At 38.4% G+C, this 23,771-nt stretch overlaps 2 protein-coding genes across 3 annotated transcripts; one reads left to right on the top strand and one right to left on the bottom strand.

Annotated features, from left to right (window-relative positions):
- Positions 1-888: 888 nt before the first annotated feature.
- LOC132103040 (zinc fingers and homeoboxes protein 2-like) lies at positions 889-17,224 on the bottom strand. Of its 2 annotated transcripts, XM_059507841.1 has the most exons (3): positions 16,840-17,224; positions 13,561-13,659; positions 889-3,459 (listed from the first exon to the last, which is right to left on the bottom strand). In XM_059507841.1, the coding sequence occupies exon 3, from the start codon at positions 3,305-3,307 to the stop codon at positions 899-901; it is 2,409 nt and encodes an 802-aa protein (XP_059363824.1). In that variant the 5' UTR covers positions 3,308-3,459; positions 13,561-13,659; positions 16,840-17,224; the 3' UTR covers positions 889-898. The 2 variants fall into 2 exon arrangements, with proteins under 2 accessions (XP_059363824.1, XP_059363825.1); XM_059507842.1 differs by lacking the exon at positions 13,561-13,659.
- Positions 17,225-19,519: 2,295 nt separating this feature from the next.
- LOC132103054 (protein FAM8A1-like) lies at positions 19,520-22,220 on the top strand. Its single transcript, XM_059507862.1, has 5 exons — positions 19,520-20,023; positions 20,777-20,897; positions 21,029-21,152; positions 21,228-21,367; positions 21,463-22,220. The coding sequence occupies exons 1-5, from the start codon at positions 19,561-19,563 to the stop codon at positions 21,605-21,607; spliced, it is 993 nt and encodes a 330-aa protein (XP_059363845.1). The 5' UTR covers positions 19,520-19,560; the 3' UTR covers positions 21,608-22,220.
- Positions 22,221-23,771: the final 1,551 nt, after the last annotated feature.

Genomic DNA, 23,771 nt, shown 5'->3' with positions numbered 1-23,771 from the left:
TTCAATTTTGATTATGTCCGTCATGTGGGCTCTCTACTCTTGGCAATAAGGTACAATATGAGAGTGCGGGCAATGTATTTATGGTCCAAAGAAAAGTCCATAATATCACCTCGTTTTCTGGAATGAGATGGTTTTTATTGAAGCACCGCTTGTATGTGTCTGCTTGAAATATTAAGTGCCTTCATAAACCACATAGTTCTATACCAGCAGGTGGGTAAGTTTTGTGTCCACTCACAAAAATGATTGAACATTCCAATATAAGGGTCAAGGGAAATTGTCTTGGGACTCCTATTATAAATGTAACAAAAGTCTCATCTTCAAAAATTTTACAAATCTGTTGAAGTACAGAAAAAAATATTTACAAGGGCCCTTTTAAAAAAAACAAACACATAATAACAACATAGCAGTCAAACTTTGGCACTCCATGGTCAGTCTCCAGACAGTGTTTCACAGATGCTCGCAGTCCATCTAGTCTCTGATGACCTCAAGAGTCCAGATTATGAGATCATTGTTCCATTCATGACAACAGAGGTCATTTCTTAATCATCAGGCCCATCTAGTTCAGTCATAGCAGCCTGTTTTCTTCTGCAACAGAACAAGCAACAAATGCCACTTGACTCACATAAATTATGGATGATGTCTTTGAAATAAAATCCAAAATTGTCACTGCCTCCCTCCCCTTCCCAGCACACAAAATTTGGGCTCTGCCCTCTGTCTCACTGCCAAGTTGTTTTTCTAAAGGCTTAATTACAGACTTCCGACATTCTGGGTGTCTTACAGCTACATCTGCTACATTATCACGAGAAGCAGTTATTTCTCAGAGAAAGCAACTCTCTCGCTTCTTTCGACATTCAAAATATCAACCAGCCAGTAAAAAAAAACGATTACCTTTATGACTTCATCCTGTCACTCTGTGCTCTGCCGATAGGTCTCGTGCCACTTTCTGTGCATCGTAATCTTTGCCATCAATGTCAGCTGCCAAGGAAACCCATCTCTTACCATCTACACTCGCCTGTCCATGTTGGTCCTTGCCTTTGCTGATATCGGGCATGTTGTGGCCCAACTTACTGGTGAACCATTCGACAATGTCCTGGTTGGTTAGTTTCGACTGTTCTGCAAGCTTCTCAAAACCCTCCACTTTTTGTACCCTTGTCTCTTGAAAGTGCCTTTGTAGGACACTCTGGGCCTGTTCCAAGATCAATGAGTTGTTTTGTCCATTCGGTCTCTTGCTGCTTAGACTTTGAAATTGCTCCATCCAATTTAATGTTCCATTTTTCAAAGCAGATCTGTTTTCCTTAAACCACCGGACAATTTCTGTACGAGCTAACCCTGTCTGGATTTCTAGTTGGTTGTACTCCTCTGGTGAGGGCCACTGGGTTTGTGCAAATACGTCTTTAAGAAGGCAGAGAGACTTGCCATCAATGGTCTCTGGACAGGCAGAGGATGTCAGAATGGGAAGAGGTGAGTCCCTGACTCTGCCATCTTGCTCATGGACTCCATTCAGTGTCCCCCTTTGAAGGTGATGCTCCGGCCTTTTTGAACCCATCGAGTTGAGCAAGGCTTGCTCCAGGTTGTCTCGTAGTGCTCGGCGCTCTGTGAACCAGCAATCAATTTCGTTTTTGGAGAGCCTGGTGTCTGCCACAAGTTGCTCTATCTCAACCTGGGTTGGAAAGCTAGTCCTTTGGAAACTCTCCTCTAACTTTTTCATTTGCTCAGAGGATTTGCCTTTAACTCGCTCTAGTAGTGGAAACTGTGTGGCAACAGGCTTATGCGGTTGGCTGTCCTTCAAAGAGAGGTCTGTTTTAATCTGTTGCACTGCCTTATAGTTTCCATGGCGCTGATCGCTGAACCACTTTTTGATCTCTCCCCATGAGAGGCCAGTTGTCTCGATGAGACGATACACTTCTTCATCATCAGGAAACTGACACTGAGCATAGCTGGTGGTCAGCTCTCTGATCTGATCAGGGGTTTTCTCACAGTCTGAAGAAAGGGTTGGTGTCGGAGAGACAGACTTGGGAGTAGTCTGAACGGACTGAATTATTGAAGGCCTCTTTATCTCTGGGGCAACCAGTGGTGCTGTATGGGGCCTCTTGACACCCTGTGCTATCTGATTTGTCATGGTTAGTGCGAGAGGAGGACCGGTAGCGGTTGAGCAATTGGAAACTGGTGCCAACACTAGGCCAGATTGTCCAAAAACATGGCAAGGGACGGTCTGGATAAGGGGCTGTGAAGCTTTAGTGGACTGAGTTAACTGAGCAGGTAAGACAGTGAATGCCTGTTGAACAGGCTGAATCGTTCCATTGAACATCTTCTTTCGTGCTTCCTCAACCTCTTCAGGAGACCAGCTAATACCTTGTTTTAGCCGTTGGGTAGTGAACCACACTTTGATTTGTTCTTCGGGGTGTTTGGAGGCTGCAGTGAGCCAAGAGAGCTCTGCTTGGGTAGGGTATGGAAACTTGTTGAAAGAGGTGATGAGGGTCAAGTTGCCATCTAACGTTGGGTTGTATTTTGAAGTGTTCAAGGGGACAGCAATTTTTGGTACTAAGTTGAAGTTAGGAGGGCGTTGTAAGGATGGCATTATATGTGAGAGGCCATCCTTAAGAGTTGCATCTGGAATTATTACAGTTCCGTTCACATTCACTGCAGTAATCTGCTTTTTCGGTAGATCTTGGGCGAGTTTGTCCAATGGACTATCGTCCTGCAAACGTAAACTATCTGCTTTGGGCTTACCCACCTTAATAGTACTGGATTTGCTCAGGGGAAAAGCAGTAAAGTCCTCTCCTGACTGAGGGCTGGTTGTATCATAGATGACTGCACAGTTCGAACCTTCGATTGTCTGTTCTAGAATGGTCTGACTGTTGAGTTTGATTCTCTTGAACTTGAAGTTGCTCTCCCCAGGATGGCACTTCTCATTGTGTTCTGTCAAAGAATCAAACTTTTTTGTGTTGAAGTTGCACACTGCACACAAGTACAGTGGGTTGAGTATAACATTGGGATGGTTGGAATCAACATGATCTTTGAATTCATTGAGATTTTGTGTGGAAAAGGGACAGTATTTGCACTCATAGCCTCCCTGGAGTTTCCTCTGTGGTCGTGCTTTCACTTCAGGTTTTTCCAGCTCTGTTGCTTCCTGCACAGAGTTCACAGAACTCTTCCTATCCATCCGGTCGTCACTAGAAGACACATATGAGGATCCATTCTCTTCTGGACTATCCACAAAGGAATCCATTTCTTCTGGATCGTCTGCAGTCACCAAGTCATCTGGTCGGATCATGCAGGGTGTTGTAGACTTTCTTCGACTAGCCATGGTCAGGGAGTAAGACGGTGCAGTGCAGGGGGACTCTGATGGACAATGAGCAGGTCTTTGTCTGCTGGAGGATCGGTAAAGGATGGTTCTGCTGACTGTGAATGTCAGCTCCAATGAAAGACTTCATGAGACTTCATCCCAGATCACAGAGTCTATTTAAAAAAAAAAGAAGATGCAAAATAAGTATTACTGACTCGTATATGAAAACTAGATTTTCATGCATTAGAACTATTGCAATGAGGTATGAAAATTACTGGGGTGCTTAAGGGGGTTAAACACGACAATAGGGCTGCACGATTTATCGTATTTTAATCTCGATAACGATATCCACCTTTTTTAGATTAATTTAAAAAAATTGTCACGATATTGGCTGGCTCGTTATTTATCCTGAAACGTGTTTTTATTTTGGCATTTGCGTTATCTTGCATTGCTAACAAGTCTTCACTAGCGTTCATGCTTGTGGTTGCCAGATGTGAAGAGCTTTAAGCCCCAAAACAGCAAATTTACTGTGCGATCTGCGTGGCTTTTTCCCATTTGCGAACAAATTGTCACGTAGAAAATCTAATGTGAATACAGATGAAAGAACACTAACCAAAACCACAAGTTTTGTATTATCATAGTTGGTTAAATGAAGTCAGTGAATAGTCAATGGGGGTTGGTTAAAGGACACATGAAATGTTATTGCATTTCCCCGCTGAAAAAAAAGACACAGGTTTTTGCACTTTTTCATGAATGAACATGAAGTTTAACAGGTTGTTGTATGAAAAAAAGATTACAAGAAAAAAAGGTCACAAACAGACAAACTTGTTATTGAAAAACTGTCTATAAACAAGGTATCTTTTAGCCTACAATATACATGTCACTTGAAAAGATTTATATATACTGGGGGTTTTTTTTCCAAAGATTTTGTATAAATTTTTTGAATGGCACATAACAATTTTGAAGTCCACAAAGTCATATCAGGTTCTGTCAAAAGATGACGAACAGATGTGCAAAGATTTATAGAAAATGGTTTTGATTTTAGGATGCTGCAAGTTGTGTGTCTGACTCTGCCGCATTTTTGTGTGACTGCCTGTAGACACTTGATGTGAAAATGCAGAGAGCTTTTCAAGGTTCTTCACTGTCTGAAGAAACTGTCTGAACTAGGGATGGGCGTTTTCCGCAAATATCACATTCGAATATTTGAGCTCACAAAAAACTAATATTCGAATATTCGTTTATTTAAATTAAGTTTAATGAGACAGACGTTATTTTTCAGCAACATTTACTGTTTCCGTCATTTTGAACAAGCTTACACACAATAAGCTTGAACATTACACATCGTGTTTTTTAGCTGAAAACCTTTAACAATGCATGCAAACAAACAAAAGTACAGATTAAAAGCAAGAAAAAAAAAGTGAACAAAGAAAAAACGTAAAGCAGCCTGCAGCAATTAGGCTATTGTAGAATGCAGCCTACACTTAACTTTTAAACTGTCAGCAAATCTTTTTTGCTTTTTTTTCTATTGTATGTTCTTGTTAAGAAATACGGGCATGTAAACATGATCGGGGGAAAGTCGGCTCCTTAGTCTGTTAACAATAAAGCCGGCCGCAGAGAAAACGCGCTCTCACGGCACACTCTGCAGCTGCATCCGCACCACTCGCGTCAAGGATAATACTCTGATACTTTTCAAAAAAGTTTTTTTTCTTACTTCTCTCATGTTTTCATCGAGAAACCGGAGATGTTTGTGCCGAGGGTCTAGGGCAGACGCGAGAAGAGGAGTTTTCAGTGCATTCTCCAAGTTAGCGGTATTTATTCGTTGCTTGAGAGATGCCGCAACAATGTTCTTGAATTCGGTCACTTTCTGTGATTCTTCACGGCATATTTGAAGTAATGTAGAAGACCGCAGTTCTTAGGGTCCGTTCACATATCGGGTCTTTTGCGCACTCAAGTTCCAATAATTAGAGCAGAACGAATTAGAGCTGAAACAACGAATCGATTTAATCTATAAAAATCGATTATTAAAATAGTTGTCAACTAATTTAGTCATCGATTCGTTGCTAAATAACTTTTATTTGCCGTAAGCGGCTCATTTCGTTCATATTTCAGATCTGCGGTGACCAAAGTGTGGCAGTAATGAGCCACCGGAGGTTTTACTCAGCCAGTACAGCAGGAGAAGTAGCGAATAGCCAATAGCTGGCCTCGTTTTATGTCACGTGCTTCCCGAACAGCGTCTCTGCAGCATTTAGCGGGATGTGGGAGACTGGGAGTACTTTACTTTGAGCCTTCAAAAAAGAAGAGTAACCTGTAAACTCTGCACTACTGAACTGTTTAAGGGGACGTTCACATATCGCGTCTTTTGCGCGCTCAAGTTCGTTATTTCCAACACCGCACCGCATCGAGTTAAAAACATCTCAACTTTTCAGAATGCTGCAAGCGCATCGCGGGTCATGTGACAAGAACTAACCAATCAGCTTCATCCTTTCCCGTAACAACGTTAAAAGCTCAGACAAGATGAAAGGAACAGCTGATCATAGTTGTATATGGATTTCCATTTTGAAATAAATTTAGTAGCAGAGCTACTGCAAGCGATTTTTTGAGCTGCAAATCCATTTATCCTTTGCTGAAATTTCCGCATCTTCAAGGAGAGAGCACGTCATGGTTGCTTAGCAAAGGCAGACGCCTCAGGGGCGCTTCTGCACGAGCGCTTTGGAAAGAAGGAAAAAGCGGCGCGCCTAGCGTTTTCCACGCGTTTTTAGGCACGATATGTGAACGGCCCCTAAGACTTTTATTTGTGCAGATTCTCCAGTACAATGTTGTTTGCAAATGTGCAGTCGTAAAAGCTGATAACATTGCTTTTTAACAGTTAACATTTAAAGCTTTACAAACATGTTCTGTGATCAGTTGGTCGTTTAACAGTTCAAAATTCAGTCGTGCAGCCTAATTATGACTGAATGAGAGAGGTAAATGTTTAAAGATATTTGAAATGCACTTTTTTTCTAAGTATTCACTGCTCTTTTTCACACAGCAGGTTTTTTGTGTGTGACTGTCCAATTTTTTTTTCTGGACAACCTTCTGATGGATTTTACTTTAAATTGTGAGTTCCATTCAGGTTTCATGCCACTGGCACTTTATTCGAAGGATTGTTTACAATTTCACAGCAAAAGCTATAAAGCTGTTTCCCAGTAAATAATAAAATACAATGCACTGCAATTTTATTCTGTTTTATCCTTATTCTTTGTGAAAATATGTTCTGAAAGATTCTTTAATAAGCTTCGTTCGGGATGTTAAACTACTTTAGGAGCTCTAAGGACTGCCATGGTGAAAACATTATTTGAAATCTCCTTGTGAAATTTGCTAGAGTATGGGTCAGTGTTCTGATTGCAGAAGAGTTCGACAAAGGATTACTAACACAATAAAACAACTCCAGGTATATTTTTGATTAGGATATGACAAAATGGTTAAAATCTCTTAAAAATCTATGCTGAAGGATAAAGACCATTTATTAATAATTTACTTGGGGAAAAAATGGAAAAAACTAAAATATAAGTACATAAACCGATTAATCGATTAATCGTAAAAAATAATCGACAGATTAATCGATTATCAAAATAATCGTTAGTTGCAGCCCTAGAACGAATATTCGAATGTTTGACTATCCGTGCACAACCCTAGTCTGAACAACAGATAAATGAACAATAAAAGCTTATGCTTGCCATTTCAATGTGATTACATGGATTTCGATCAACACAAAAGATCAGCTTTTTAATCACAGTTAATTGTCACTTCAGGTGCAATACAACTTGATTTAGTGTGAAAATCATCACAAAGGACTACAGAACCTCATTAAAAATTAAGCTGAGGTATTGCAGCTCCTGCGTAAAAAGCATTTAGATACACACCCCAGTGCTGTGTAATAAATTAGAGGCATCAGCAATACGGTGTTCAGTTCGGTTTGGATGGGAGGAGCAAAAACATCCTGCGCTAGGCTGAACTAGTCCAGTCCAATTATAGCCTTCCTCAGACCTGTGTTGCCCTCAGCAGACCTCAGTACATTGGAGACTAATTAAATATGGATGGGACCCGGAGCATCTCATATCACAGCCTCAACTCACTGTAAGAGCACCAGTATAATGTAAACTTGGCAAAAAAAAAATTTCCTTGAGAAAACTGTGCTAAGAGCATAAAGGACAACAAAAATCCACAGACTTTTTACATTTTAACCTTTTTAAACACCATTTTATATATTGTGACGGGAGGAGCACAAGACAGACACAGTGGGCGTGGCATCAGGCCTCTGAGAGGCTTTTATTAACAGAAAATCAAATAAAATGGGGGATAAAGGTGGCCAAAGGGGAAGAGTGTCCAAAATAAACAGGGAATCTGGTGTCCTCGTCGTGCTGCGGAGTTCGTGTGGGTCGGGCAGTGTTCATGGAGGAAGGGTCCAGGTAAGGGGCGGAGTCTGGCGGCCGCACGCGCTCCCCTCTTCGGTCCGGGGCGCGAGGGGCGGCGGCTTCCTCTAGCGGCCGCATCACTCTCGTGGCAGCTGACTCGTCACAATATATATATATATATATATATATATATAATTTTTTATTTTTTTTCCTTTATGAAAGTTAAAGGGATACTCCATCCCAAAAATTTACATTTTGTCATTAATCTAGGGGCGGGTTTAAAAATATAATATAAAAAATGTTTAAAAAAATATTACGATTCATGTTTTATGTCATGTTGGTTTTACTATTTTGCAAGTTGTCTGAGCAGTACAGCCAAAGTAATTTTCCTATTATAAAGACAAAGCCTTTCAAGGTAACAAAAAAAAAGAATGGCAGATATTTAGGCAAAAGAGGGAGAAGATAAAAATCTTTGTTCTTATTTTTTAATAACAAAGATAAAAGAATGACAAAGATACACATTACAACTACAGATAATATACAAATAAAACAAACAGTGCTTTGTTTTCAGGTATAATATGTGTATTTAGCAGGAGCATTCAAGAAATGAACAAATATAAAAATAAAACACTATATAAACTGATTCCTAAAGCAACTGTATTACATTTCTTCAGTCAAGAGCAGGGAGTCATTTTTCTCTTTGTGTTTTGTTGTTTTATTAACGTTAAAGGAATAGTTCACCCAAAAATAAAAATTCTGTCAGCTGTCTGTCAAATCTGTAAGTGTTTTATATTTATACCACCATTTACTCACTCAAAAGTGGTTTTGAACCTGAATGAGTTTCTGTCTTCTGAACATAAATGCTATTTTGAGGAACGTGAAAAACCAAACAGTTGCTGGTCCACACAGTGACTTCCATAGTGTTTTCCTACTATCAAATTCAATGTGGACCTGCGTGCATTTAATATACAGGCACTTATGTTTTTCTCTCAACTGTTTACTTTCATTTTAGACATAACAAACTGAGTCTACATGAAAACCTTGTGTGTTTTGACAGTATTAGCGCAAAATGCAAAAGATAACAGTTCAATATTCAGGCACTGTTTGACAGACTTTAGCGCATACTTTGTGTGTATGCGGCACTCAGAAAAAGCATTTTTCAAAAGCATATCGTGGAGACATTTTTATCGTCAACGATCAAAAACTGTCATATCTTGTGACTGTCCATTAGACTGCCAAGTAAGTTACCCGGTCAAAGTCCAGAAAAGTATTAAAGACGTCGTCAGAATAGTCCATCTGCAATCAGTGGTTCAACCGTAATTTTATGAAGCGATGAGTGTACTTTTTGTACACGAAGAAAACAAAAATAAAGACTTTATTTAACAATTCCTTTTCGCTGTTTCTCTCCACTTCACCGCAACCTTGTGGCGCAGCTGCCTCAGAAGAGTGTATGCTGCATGCGTTTAGCTCATAATTCCCATATATATTGAGTTATTTGTGGCGGCCCATCCATCACAATATATCCAAACTGACTGCCACAAATAGATTTTTTTTTTTTTTTTTTTTAAATGTGCAGCGCTCAATTTATTCTACTTCACTGATTAAACTGATCACTGCACGTTTCAAAATTTAAATGCATCATGGTTATTTTTATATGAAAGTATCATTAGAAAGAACCACTATATCTTCGCTCCAAAAGTGTCTCCTGTTGGTCCGGACTTTTGACACTGATGAAAATTCAGATTTGGACCCTTGAATGTAGACTTTTGAGAACCCCTGGTCTATAGACTACTCAAAGTAACATCAATAGCAGTAATAAACTACTAACGTTAACACAAGCTGGAGGGTGTGTAGCCAGATGTACAGTTTCTGTAACATCTGTTACTTCTGTAACATCTGTTACTGTTGCAAAACAGTTGTCCTGTATGGATTCACATGCATTAACATGCATGTTTCCATGAGAGGATGTTGCTGAGGAGCCGCTGTGAAGGGGCGGAGATTGTTCTCTGTTAATACTGTGGAGCACAGCAGGGAGGTGGGTGAGGGGGGGTTGAATTTGGGATTGAGGCAGAATTAATTTAAATCTCATCAAATGGGGCTCTAGAAGCCGGCAGCACTGTACAGATGTATACTGAGTGCTATTTTTCATGATAATACTGACAAAAAGTGTTGAGTGCAATTGGTACATATCACACCCTCTTCACAGATTTAAACTCAAATTGTGGGAGCTACTGACTCCTTTTGAATGTTAGGATGAGGTGGCAAGTGTCTCTGGATCCACAGCAGTAGTGATACCTGATGCCCAAAGACAGATCGATCAATAAACAGTAGCTCCACAGATTCTGTTACAAGGCTCTAGTAACAAAAGAAGTAAACACTATTTAAGAGAGAAAAAAAGCAATTGGTTTAAATGATGAATGTGGGTCTATGTGAGAATGAAGTAGTTCTGCAGTAGGAAAACGACACAGAGCTCAGAGCAAAGTCCTTTGGGTGGGTGTCCAGGCTTTCAGTGATTTGGGGTGCCAAGGGACAGGCCTTGAAAAGCTGGACTCATGCGTTGTCATGGAAACGGCCCAGCAGCAGGTGGGAGGGATTTTCTCCACAGAGATCCAGATGAGGAACGTTCCGCATTCCTATTTTTGGCCGAGCCTGTTCTTTCGGGGTGAAACCCACACTGAGAGACTGTATTCATCACATTAATGCTACATTTGTATACTTGTGTATATGCTGATACATGTTTCATGAATCAGTATGAGTGGGTACATTAATTATGCTTATTCAGAGGGAGCAAAGCTAAACTTAAAGCTAGTATGTGCATCTTGTTAATTTCCTATTACTTTCCACTAACAGAATATAAGTTAAAGTGAAAAAAATATATTTGTTAGTTTTTCTTTGAGAGGGTGTGCCCTGAGGAACAAAAACTGATTGTCTACCTTTGTCAAAGACAAAAAAGACAAAATATTTTATGAGAATTTATTTTCAACTTGTTTTATAAATACTGCAACTTTTTCAACTCTATTACCAAAACGTGGGATGTCTAAATACAGTTGACTTTTTTTCCAGTAATAAACATGAAACAAGCCAAACATCAAAATTAAACATTTTTAAACAATCAATAAAAAAAAATATTTCAGAAAAGTAACAGTAACAGTATTGCACACGAAATATGGGATACAAATAAATATTATTTACTGCTGTATTTTAATTGTTGGACAATTAAAGGCCAAAATCACCATTTGTACAGGTATAGATGTTCCAGCCTCCTTGAGTTATTATTAGGCTATTTTAATTTTATTGACACATATTTATTATCCAACACCCACTATCTTACTCACAAGTTCTAGCCTATTTAATCTCATTTAATTTCAATTATTTTGAATTTTGGTGCTGTTTTTAGTTTGTGTACAACATCTAGCCTATGATCATTTTGTGTTCATTTTGAATGGAACTTGAATGTAATTTGTATTGTGATCGGGACACAACTACATTATGTTATTAAGTAATCAGAAAAAAACATTTATATGAAGTAACTGCACGAAAATTAAAAGCATGTATGCCATGCATTGCACTGGGCGATATAGTGTGATCAATTAAGATGCAGGTCAGAGGTGGAGGTGGTGGGGAATCATGATGCTGACTCAACATCGTGATATCTGTCAAACATCGGTGATGAACATGGCATCAGCCCAACCCTATTACACTGCATTAGTTTGAAATGGGTCACTATTATGCAGGGAAAACAATGCCTAATTTTGACTAAGAAACCAGAGACCGAGGGCATGACATTCCTGCTAAAGCCAGCTGTAAAGACATGGATGCTCAGCAGCATATACAGTGTCTTCAAAAGAAACCAAATCTCTGTGGTCGACCACTAAGTTATATGGCTGCTGTCCCAGATAGTTATGAAATACTCATTGAAAGGGTCACACTGAGGATGGATCAAGAGATCAGGGTCATGTTTGAGCACTGCGTCTATGAGCCTCGGATGAAATACTTTGTTAAATAAAATGATAATCCGGTAACACCGGTTAGTTAACATGACTGTGTATCTACACAGGCAAATGTATGTTTTCATTGAACTACAACATTAAACAGGTTTTAATCAATCTAAAGAGCCTCTATTGATCTGGTGACTTGATAACATTTATACACTAACCACAGCCAGTTCAGACATGATTGGCAACTGTGTTTTCTGCCTTGTCTCAAATACACCTAATAAAACAATAAAGACAGGCTCTACTAAGCCTCTGATATGCTCAGTGGGTATCAGATTCATACCACTGGACAGTGATCACTGCGGTCATCCATCTGTGAGTTTGAGTCATGACACTTCAGAGGGCCGAATAACACAGATCCCACCAAGATTGAAAGCTGTCTGGGAGTGAACTCTTTCTGTTTTTGTTTACAGCTTTCCTCATCTGATCTAATGCATTCCAACATGCTGATGTGAACAAGAAATTAAATCACAATTGTCTTGTTGTACAATGATGCCACATCTGCTCATTTTAAAGGAATACTACATCCCAAAATGAAAATTTTGTCATTAATCACTTACCGCCATGGTGTTCCAAACCATTAAAAGATTTATTCGTCTTCAGAACACAATTTAAGACATTTTGGCTCATAACTGGGAGGCTTGTGTCTGTCCCATTGACAGCTAAGTAAAATACACTGTCAAGGTCCAGAAAAGTATGAAAAGTATTGTCAGAAGAGTCCATCTGCCACGTGATGCAGAGAGACAAAGAGGAGACATATTGTTGAATAAAGTCGTTATTTTTTATTTTATTTTGCGTTCAAAAAGTATTCTCGTTGCTTCATAACGTTGTGGTTGAACCACTGATGGCAGATGGACTATTCTGACGATGCTTTTCATACTTTTCTGGACCTTTACAGAGTAATTTACTTGGCAGTCAATGGGAGAGTCACAAGCCTCCCAGTTTTCATCCAAAATATCTTAAATTGTGTTCTGAAGACGAACAAAGCTTTAATGGGTTTGGATTGACATGGGGCCAAGTGATTAATGATAAAAAAAATTCATTTTGGAGTGGAGCATTCCTTTAAGGCTGCATGATATATTGGTACCATATTGGTTATCGACCGTTAGTAGACATTATTTTAATTGATCTGTATCAGTCGATATTGAATATTTACTTATAAATGCTCATTTAGATTCCCTTTGCTGTCATCTTTTAAAATAATAATTTAATATCACTGTTAAATGCAATCTAGCAAACCTCAAAATGAAGATCCTTTTTCATACTGTAAATTCTAATGTTGTGATGTGCCTATAATCGCTTGTAGAATTCTGATCCATTTTTATTTTTGGTATTGTAATTTGATTAGACACAATATAACTTACATATGAGGAATTTATTGCTCATATGAGAATTACTAAAGTTGATCAGTCATAAAATTAATTATGATACATCCCTAGCTCATCGCACCAATCAAATCTCTTCAATATGAGTCCTTTGTTTATTTATTATCTAGAATGTAGAAGTATTAATAGATTTGTAGGGAAAACATATTACAAAGCAAAGAACTGAAAAAAAGTGAGCTGTCTGAAAGAGACATGAGAAGTGGGTAAATTTAAACCAAGCTCAGGCATTCAGCTATGAAGAGCTTTGAAGTTATAATTTTACATCAATATGGACCATCTTTACTGACTACTGTTCATCTTTTCATTGGTACCAGCACATCCTGAGCTTTTATCTATGTCTCTCAAAGTCTGAAATCTTCTACAGGATGAAAACCTATTTAATTAACGAGGACACTAGAAGCATGGTCTGTCTCTGATGTACAAACATCAACGTTACGCTCAGTCACGTTACTCCATATCACTGCATCAACACTACAAATCTTTTTAAATCAGCGGCCCACCTGTCAATGATGGTCTTCCCCTTTTTGGAGTTTAATATCTGTAAGGTCCTATGTGGCGATTTTCCTACTCTGCCTCCTTTTCGCCCAGCCTCTCCTCACCTAGAAAAAAGAACAACTGGATTGGTATTTGTATCTTAGACGTTCATCTAAACACCACCATTTCTGACAATTCCTCAGAGGCACCAGTTCAAAATGAATAAACTTCCGCTCTAAACAAAGAATGGACACTCCTCGTGACAGATACTCTTGACTGCAAACACTTATTTTCTTTTCTCCCTAGTGTAAGATCAGGTCAGGCCACAGATGAGACTGTAACTCAAGCATAAACTCAACATCTTCATAATACCGTAATTTTATTTCATATCCCTGATGGAGCAACTCCATCTTTCACATTTGCTATAACAGTTTAGCTTCTCTAAAACAAATACAACAGCTCAAACACAAAGTGAATGTTGTTTAAGTCACCTGAGGATCTATCTACAGCCTTTAAAATGTAGCCGCTGTAGTCAAACACCATCTGCTCAGGCAAAGGAATAAACTTCGGTGTCATTTGTTAGGTATTACAGTTATATGCAGTCTCTCCAATTACACTTACAGAAAAGCTGGGTCACGACTGCAAAAGTAGGGCAAAATATTGGCAACAGAGAGACTGCTAAAGAGCGAGCGAATGCAAAAAGTTTAAGCTTTTCTCCCTCTAAGAAAACAACTACTCAAACTGATTGTTTCATTTTCTTTAGTTCAAGTAAGAATCTATTATAATTTGTATAAAAACCCTGCTGCTTTCAATGCCACTCAAACACATTCAGCATGCTCGGATATATATATAATAATCATATACAAGAATGATGGCAAGTTATGACATGGATAATAGTGATGAATCATGATCTGTTGTACTCATTATGCAGTAAAAAAACAGAACAAGATAGTTTGCCACCTCCAACTGCAACTTCAGCTGGTAACACACGTCAGTTGTGACTCTCTCTTACAGGACATGAACACAGGGAAATTAATAGCTTTAGTAGTGATGACTAATAAATAACCTGGCTCCAATGTGAGGTCAGAATCCCTCACAAAGAGGCTCTGCTTTCAGTGTAGTCATGACCACCAGAACCGACAGAGAACACACAGCTTTGAAGGGAGCCCAGCCCACGGCTGTGACATCAGCGACTGTCGGCTTAGTCACTGACAGCACGAGCTACGAGGCAGAGGCAGAGGCAGCAGCAACCACCTCCTCAAAGACGTCAGCTCCTCACGAACGCGGGCAGCCATTTTAAATCCAGCCAGTCACCTGGCACAAACTGCATTTTGCGCCAGAGCAACTCAAGCGGAGTTGTACTTTTCACAATACGCGTCACTACTTTGTAAGAGTTGCCTCAGTCTTGGTTCCATGAATAAACCGCTGTAATGAGAGATACTACCATACTACGACCCACAAGGAGAACGGGTTGGCAAGTGTATTTGTGCCAGGAGAAGAGAGAATGTTTGGTTATTTTTAAAATGCCATAAATACAGAATAAACTTCAATGAAATTGCATCCGAATGCCCTTCAGTGAGCATAATGGGGGAAAATAACTAAGCATATGACAATGGCTTTCTTTACAGTGTGTATATTAATAATATTTTGTTTAGTTCTAAGCCAATTTCTAAAGATCAGTTATTTACTAGGATGAGTAAACGACATATTAAAACATGATACTAATTGATAATCCTAAATAAATTACTAGATTGTCAACAAACAAGAGCAACTAAAGTGATTTTCTCTCATTTAGCCTTATACTGCAAACTAAACCTCAGATTATAAAGTCCATCGTGATATGAAGGAGCATGTGGTAAGAACAAAAACAGTATTTTACACTTGAGTAATATGAGATTCCAAGGGAGGAGATATATGATTATTTTAAGAAAAACTATTCACATGTGATGGTTTAGGAATCACCACTAAAGTTGCAGCAAGATCTAAAGATACAGATGTAGTCAGAGCTTTATTGACAAGTATAACTTTATTTAAACTCAAGAAAACCCTCTGATGATACATTCACCCTCTAACCAGGAGTGCCCAAACTCAGTCCTGATGGGCCGGTGTCCTGCAGAGTTTAGCTCCAACTTGCCTCAACAAACCTGCCTGGAAGTTTCTAGTATGACTAGGAAGAGCTTGATTAGCTGGTTCAGGTGTGTCTAATTGGGGTTGGAGCTAAACTCTGCAGGACACCAGCCTTCCAGGACAGAGTTTGGGCACCCTTGCACTAAACCATATTGGAGGAATATTTTAAGTGATTTTCTAGCAAGATCAGAGTACCTGTAAGAGTAGGAAAGACCTGCCAGTCATAAGTAAACAGTCCAGGATTTCTGACAGATGGGAGATTCGGTCTGTACTCTGTTCATACCTTGGGAATGCATTTGGAATGACGTGATTGGACGATGAAGCAAATATCACGCGTGGGACGTTAGTTTGATACACTTGAATCACCTGAGGTGTCCTGGGAATATTCGCCGAGATTATTTACAGTGCATCAACCTTATGCTATATTAAGACATTTGAACAACTCAGATCGGCACTTATTGAGTCGCAAATTCAGCTTCAGAAATGAATTTGCATTATATGGGGTGCTATGAGTCTCTAGTAGTACGGATGCGACAGTTTTGGGAACTATCACAGCTGTGAGCACAGTGCTGCAATGTGGCTCGCGTCTGATGCTTGTGCCATGCAGTCTGGTCGTGGAAGGCGTCACCACTGCCTACATCATACGACACCGAGCCCAAATCAAAGTAGTTGCGTGCCATGCTCACTTCACACAAGTGCATGAATTAATCATTCTTGGTTCGAAATAAATTCCCGATCGTGGCGTGCAACGGAAAAGAGGGGTTCATTGAAGCAAAACAGACTCCAATAAAAATCACTTGGACCGACGTAACGCCATGTCGACATTGGAAGCCATATTTTGCTGCTTATTTCGACATCAGAGAAGTAGACCTGTTTTCGCTCCCACTGCCTATTAACTTTAACAGTTCTATGAAACTTTCCGCAAGCCACACAAATCACAGCGTTGGAAACGTTAAAACTGAGGTTATCGGGTCAGGTCGATGCGGTTATTCTGGTGCTCTCTTTCTACAATATGCCTTGGGCAAACAAAGTTCAGCTGAAATAAACAAACGGGCATCAGAAGCACTTTACACTACGTTTCAGGCTACTACGTATGGTGTGTGCATTCAAACGCGCCCGCAACTTTAAGGTTTGTTTGCTCATTTCCCAACCGACACAAATAATTCAGCCATTCTTACCTGCCCACCAACCAACGGAAAAGGCTGGGATGTGAGGTTACTGACAGCTAGAGTCCGAAATTGCGTACTTTTCCACTTGTACAGCCCACAGAAGCGTACGATTGTAACGATTCCGCCGAATTCTAAAGACAACAGCCGAAAAAAATTGGCGATCGCAGGGGGATCTACGCCAAAACCCACATGATCAGCTACGTCAGAAGGCGTATTTGCATACGATACAAGACGCCGTTGCATCCTGACTTTGGAAATTAATTCTCAAATGCAAAAGTTTTAAAATCGCCACTGGCGAGGGTCGACTTCTAATGCAAGAGCAGTAGTTCACTTCGCCTTGTGCTTCCTTCTTTGAGATGATTAAACCTCTGTTGTTTTGACGTCCCCTGCGTGAGTTTGGATCACAGGTCATTGAATATTAAGCACTCTGGTGAAGGCCAGTGGCTGAACGGTTATCTCTCCTCCCATCCTCGCCTCTGTCCCCTCTCTCTTGCCCTCCCTGCCTCCAACGGTTTGCCTGTATCCTAGTATCCTTGCTATGGCTGTGCATCAAAATAACTCGAATTTTAAATCGAGACAGATTACAACTCGAAGAAACTCGTGCAACAATACAGACGTCGCTATGGAGATCTACCTTGCAGACGTCTTCTTACCTAAGTTTGTGGCACCCCGCCATACAAGTCAAATGCTGAAACGATTAAAACTGTTTAAAGATTCAAATACACTCAAATCCAGGAAAAGAGTAACAGATGACATTATTATTTCTTTGGTATATTCTAAGACGCGTGACTGTCCTTTTGAAAGCTGCGAATGCAGCAGTGGACATGAACACTGCTGCAGAAGCTTATGAATTATTCATTAATCAGGACCGGTCCGCCTGTGCTTGTATATATTTACATACAAATAGGCAGCTAATGAATTATTAATAGTAATTTTCTTGATTTTTTTTTTTTTTTACTTCTTCATGTAGTTCATTTTAAATTATGGACATATGTTTTATTCATGACTAAAGGTAGTACACCTGCACATTTAGTTGCTAATGTATTTAACGCCATCTACAGGATATGCAATGTAACGTTTAATGACTTATTTGTAGTTCTTGCTGACAGAATGCAAATTGAAGTAGTAATAAATTACCCATAAAAATTTAATAAAATATGAAAATTAACTAAATATATGAATGCTATACTAATGCTATAGTACTAGTTTCAGCCCAAATGAAAATTCTTTAATCGTTTTCTCACTTTCCTGTTGTTTCAAAGATTTTCTTTTTTTCTGTGAAACACGAGTTAAAGTTTAGCAGAGTGGTCACATTATTTCTATATAGTGAAAGATGAGCAGGAGCTGTCCAGCTCAAAAAATAAAAAAAAATAATGACATAATGCACTATATCTATCTACTATCTTTCTAAGACATTCGAATCCATGCAATAGCTTTGTGTGAGGAATAGGCCCAGATTTAAAACAACTTTTACGATGTTTAAATGGTGTCTTTGGTCATTTTTGGAGCTTGCCACTTTTATTAATCGGATGGTAGGCAAAACATTTTTTTTATTTTAATTATGAGGTGAACTATACCATTAATCACTCCACAAAGATGTTGTTTTCTAACGAAATAAAGCATTAACATTTTATTTTAGAGGCACGTAGTCACTCAGTATAGGTACTTATATTATGTCTGTGTTAATTTCATTGTGAAATATAAATAAATAAAAAAAACTTGGGTCTCATGAATGTGTATTGATTTGATAATCTATGAAAACTAGTACTTGTACCCTAAGCCAGACTCAGTATTAATATAATGGTCTGTCAGCAATATTTTACTGTGCTTCATAGTTCACATTTACTGTTCTTATCTTACTGTCTCTCCTTTCATTTTCCATTCTTAGTACTTGGTGATGGACATACAGGGCGGAAAGCAGAAATACAGCATCAGTCCAGAAGAGAACATCTTTGCTGCTTGTACCTTGATATTATCACTTTTTTTTTATTATTGTTTAAATTAATTGGACTTTGTCATTGATGCGGTTTATGAGCATCATGTTTGCTGCCCCACTTTAACACCTGTCTCATGTAGACTGTAGGTTTTGAGACACATTTTTACTCCAGTTTTATTTTGTCTGCAACATATTATAAGTTAAACTGAACTATTTGCTTAATGGCACATAAGCCTAGACGTAAATCAGGCAAAACAGATATCAGTAAAATAGCTAAAAAAAATTTAATTGGAGGTGCAACAATTTTCAAATTGCTTGTAAATTTCACAAATTATTACAAAAGACACAGCAAGAAACAAATTGAATTAAGCATGACATTTTAAAGTAGGGCATATTTATAATCAAATTATCTTTATATTTGCAATTTTATTTTAAAAGTGCAGTTTAATAGTAAAATAGCTACAACATTAAGAAAAATAGCTAGTAAATAAATATCAGCTTTTTTAAGTATAAAGAACAATGTTCACTGTACACAAGTATCTACTGTCATCCATTTTCTATGATTTTGAATAATTTGAGAACAATAATAATAATAATACAAATACTACTACTACTAATATTAATGATGATGAAATCTACCAATTCTTAGCTAAATACACCTCTGGGCAGTTGAAAAGGTAAGAAGAGTTACCTCTTTGTTATGCTAATATCTTCCATCACTTTTATTTTGCGTGCAGAAATGTTGCCGGAAGTTGATTAAATCGATACCGACTTCGTCACGAAACATAGGTGTCATGGCGGAGTTAGAGGAAAACGCTCGTGATAAAGACAAATTGTCGGCAAGAAACAGTAGAACCTGGGACGCTGAAAACATGAAAACACCGATTCACAAGCCCTGTGCCCAGGGCAAGCAAGACACAGCCTCCGCTGTCACCACCACGGAGTACTGCGAAAGATTACAGGAGTGGATGTGGCAGTACTACTACAGCTATATGAACTGGCAGAGCTGGATAGCCATGTCTGCGCTTTCCTTCCCGCCGTGTTTGTCAACACAAGGAGCAAATGAAACGCCTGGGGGGACGACATGGGGTGCAGAAATGACTAACGGAGACCTTCGCAATTGGTTTAGCAGCCCGTTTGGTTTTCCTGCTGTTGCTGCGAACGCGAGCGGACAGAGTTCTCGAGCGCCCGCCACAGCGCACGCGCAGCGGCCACAACAACAACTACAGCAGCCTAATGGAGATGCGCAACAGCCAGGTGATAATATCAGATGAATAACGTCTTATCTTTTTTTGTTGTTGTTGTTAATACTGCCAGGCTAGCTGTTGTATTGGGTTGATCATTAACCGCTTCCCTAATGGTGAATCTAACATCCTCTTGGACAAGCCGTCTTGGATTTTGCGTTTAGTTTATGCATTTCAGTTAGTGTAGAATAATTTCGTTTTATTCATATGATCTGTACAATGTTAACACTTGGGTTATTCTCGTTATAAAGTAAGTATTTCAGTAATGTGGTACACCTGACTTCCAGAAATATGCTTTTGTCAAACTCAGGCTATTCAACTTCATTTATTATGGTTTTATTATTATGTGAGCATTAATAATTAACAATTAACACAATGTCTAACAGAATAGAACGAGTATTTTATAGTGATATAAACAGCACAATTGCGTAATGTTAGTTAAAATGTTTATTGTAAAAGAAAAACCAGGTAGAATGTGAAATTGTGGAAACAAGGGGGAAAAAACTATGAAATGATTACGAATTAAAACATTCACATGAAAACGTGTTGTTTGAGACTTTTTAATTTGTGAAAGGCTAGATGAAAAAACACAATTCCTTATAATCGCCAGTTTTATATTAGAATGATCAGGTAATTGTGAAGCAAATATTATTCTAATCTTTGAAAATGTTAAGATTTTTTATTTTGGCCTATATATTAAGACATATGATGATAAGAATGATCCACTTTACAAAAACAGTTCATGTCTACAATGTGTTTTGTTTAGGTAGGGAATATTATATTCCCTCTCCTTTCCAACGGTTCTTGGCAGAAATGGTGGATTTCTTTATTCTTTTTTTCATTAAAGCTACAATTATCCTCAGTATTGTCCACTTGAGTGGAATGAAGTAAGTCTGAAATTTTATTCTTTATATTTCCTAACGTATTGCTCACGCTGTATGCATGTACACACACACAACATATTGCTAATTTTGTCATTAACCAAAAAAAAAAAAAAAAAATTTATCGTCAATTTTAGGGACATCTCAAAGTTTGCCATTCACTTCATTGTAGAGGAGATTGATGAGGACACATCAATGGAGGAATTGCAGAAAATGATGCTTGTGGCTCTAGTGTACAGGATATTAGTTTGCTTTTATGAGGTTAGTTCAAACAGTTGATTTAATCTGCTGAAATAATTCATGAAGACCTGTATAACTGTTTTTGATTGATTTCAGATCATATGTATTTGGGGGGCTGGTGGAGCGACACCAGGGAAGTTCCTCATTGGCTTACGAGTGGTGACATGTGACAGCTCCGTCCTGGTTCAGCCAAACCGCGTTCTTGTGGTACCAGCGACTAACGTCACGCTTTCTGCGTCAGTGTTGCTGTTAACATCACTCTCTTTCTTTTTAAATATTTGACCTTTTTCCAAAATGTCATTTTTAAACTTGTATTTTGATTTTCTTGTAGGTCAACCGTGAGAGCGTTAAACAAGAACTTCTCCATCGCTTTCTTCTTTCCAGCGTTCATCACACTTCTTTTCTTTCAGCACAACAGGACTGTGTATGACATTGTGGCCGGAACCATTGTGGTCAAGAGAAATAGGCTTAGATAACTTTGTCAACACCAACGACACTGTGATGCAAAAACAAGCTTGTAAACAAAAGAGAGTGAACTAGCTGCAGTGTTACATACTGAACTGAACTAAAGCTATAGGCCTCTCGAAGAACGGTCACTTTAAGAGCTGAACACGGAATTTCCAGTAATTCTCATCCATCTTCTTTGGACACTATCTTATAAGCATGAACTGCTTTCTCAAAAGTGTTTTTTAATAATCTGTGTTGACACTATATCTTTGAATATTTTTCTTGTGCCAAAATAAGATAATTTATAAATGCTCCTGCCTCACAATACTTGAACGTCCTCTGGTACATGCTTTTAATCTCTATCTCTCTCTGTTAATGAATGTGGATTATTGATCAGAATATTTACTAAGAACATTCTTTGACAAATGGAATTTGAGCAGGAATGAACATTTCTCAAAAGGCTATATAGTTTGGTTATATATCCTAATCTACTGACTGGATTTGTATTTCAGATGAATGTTTTGTACCTAATTATCGGTCCCTACTTTATGGCCTTTAAAATCTTGAAAATGCCAGGAAATGTTTTTCACTGCATGCATTTTTCAACACTATGTTCTGCCCTATTATAAGCTTCTGAGTTGAGCAGGTCAACTTTAAGTTGCCTAATTCTTTATCAGTTAGATTTCCCTTTTGGATTGTTTAGATATGGCCAAATCAAAATAATTCAATTATGCCCCAGAGAAACCCTTCTGTGTTGTCTCTGTTTATAGATTGACCATTTATACCAATGACAATGCTTTGAATAGATGTTTATACAGGGATTTACAGCACATGAAATATGGTTTCATTTTCTGAAATTGTGTTAACATCTGTAGATTCAAAGTAGGTTGCATTAGGTTCATCTCCATATAGTTGTAACAGTCAGAATGTGGGAAAACTGTGTCAGCAAATATTTGAAAAGCACTTGAAACCCTTTATTAACACAAAATGTATTATTATAATTATTATTAATATTATATATGCATCACTGTGAAGTTTATTATTACTCAGTCCTATAAAAGGACTGAGTAATAATAAACTTCAGAGTGATGAAAATACATGTAAAGATAACTGATAAATAAAAATAAAAATGCCCTACTAAACATTTTTTTTTAAATAAAACTCAACCAATATGGTACTGGTATATGGTGTATCTTTATTTATTTATTTTATGAAGACTTCTAAAACAAATTCAGTTTCCTATTAAATTACATTAATTGAAGCAGGACAGTAACCATTTGCATTGTATTGGTATCATCCTTAAATTAAATTAATAAAATCAAGACGAATAATGTGAACAAAGATTGAACGGCAGTCTACATGGAGGAAAGTTTTTGTGACTTTTGGCACCCATAGCAGTTGACATGAGTCTCAAGTAGATGGAGTGAGAGCGCTGACTTGCGATGCAAACTACCTTTGGAAACTGAACGTGTCAAACTGTGATCGCTCATGGTCTGTATTTTTAAAGACAAAATGTTAATGAAACGGATAGTTCCAGTCATGGCTTCTGGTTCGTAACAGCTGTGAAGTGTGCACTATATCACTGCACAGCTCCCATAACGTATTGTTATTTCTGTTGGATCGCAACATTCTATTATATCAGACTTATATCCAGGAGCGCTGGACTGGGGGTAAAACCAGTACTGATTACCAGGGCCCCAAAGGAAGAGAGGGCCCTTGAAAAGTCTGGAATATATATTTTCAAGGGGAGGGGGGCCCATTAGGACTGCCTATGCATAGGGCCCGGGATCTTGTGCAGCGCCCCTGCTTATATCTTCTAGAATTCCACTTAAAGAGGTAGTTCTACCCAAAATGAAAATTGTCATAATTTATATACCTCCACGTTTTTCTTAACATATACTTCGTTTTTCTGTACAACTCAAAATAATATGTGTCTAATGTATGCATGGTAACCACAACTGTCTTCAGAATCTTTGTGTGTGTGTGTGTTTTCCATAGAAAAATGCAGGTTTAAAATGACATGAGGGTGAGTAAATGATGACAGGATTTTAAATTTTGGGTGAACTATCCCTTTTAATGGATTTGCATAATAAAATAGCGTTTTCGTGATAGTTTGAGTGTAAATTCGACGTGGACCTGAAAACACTTAAGTTTGGTGTCCTACCCGTGAAAACCATTGGTTAATTTTACAGC

The sequence above is a fragment of the Carassius carassius genome, chromosome 24 (genome assembly GCF_963082965.1).
Source record: "Carassius carassius chromosome 24, fCarCar2.1, whole genome shotgun sequence".
In the NCBI taxonomy this organism is placed as follows: Eukaryota; Metazoa; Chordata; class Actinopteri; order Cypriniformes; family Cyprinidae; genus Carassius; species Carassius carassius.
This window is presented reverse-complemented; position numbering and strand designations above follow the sequence as displayed.

Coding starts and splice junctions, on each gene's coding strand:
- LOC132103040 (XM_059507841.1), bottom strand. CDS start 3,307: ATGGCTAGTCGAAGAAAGTCTACAACACCCTGCATGATCCGACCAGAT.
- LOC132103054 (XM_059507862.1), top strand. CDS start 19,561: ATGGCGGAGTTAGAGGAAAACGCTCGTGATAAAGACAAATTGTCGGCA. Junction 20,024..20,776: donor TGGAGATGCGCAACAGCCAG/GTGATAATATCA, acceptor TGTTTTGTTTAG/GTAGGGAATATTATATTCCC. Junction 20,898..21,028: donor GTCCACTTGAGTGGAATGAA/GTAAGTCTGAAA, acceptor CGTCAATTTTAG/GGACATCTCAAAGTTTGCCA.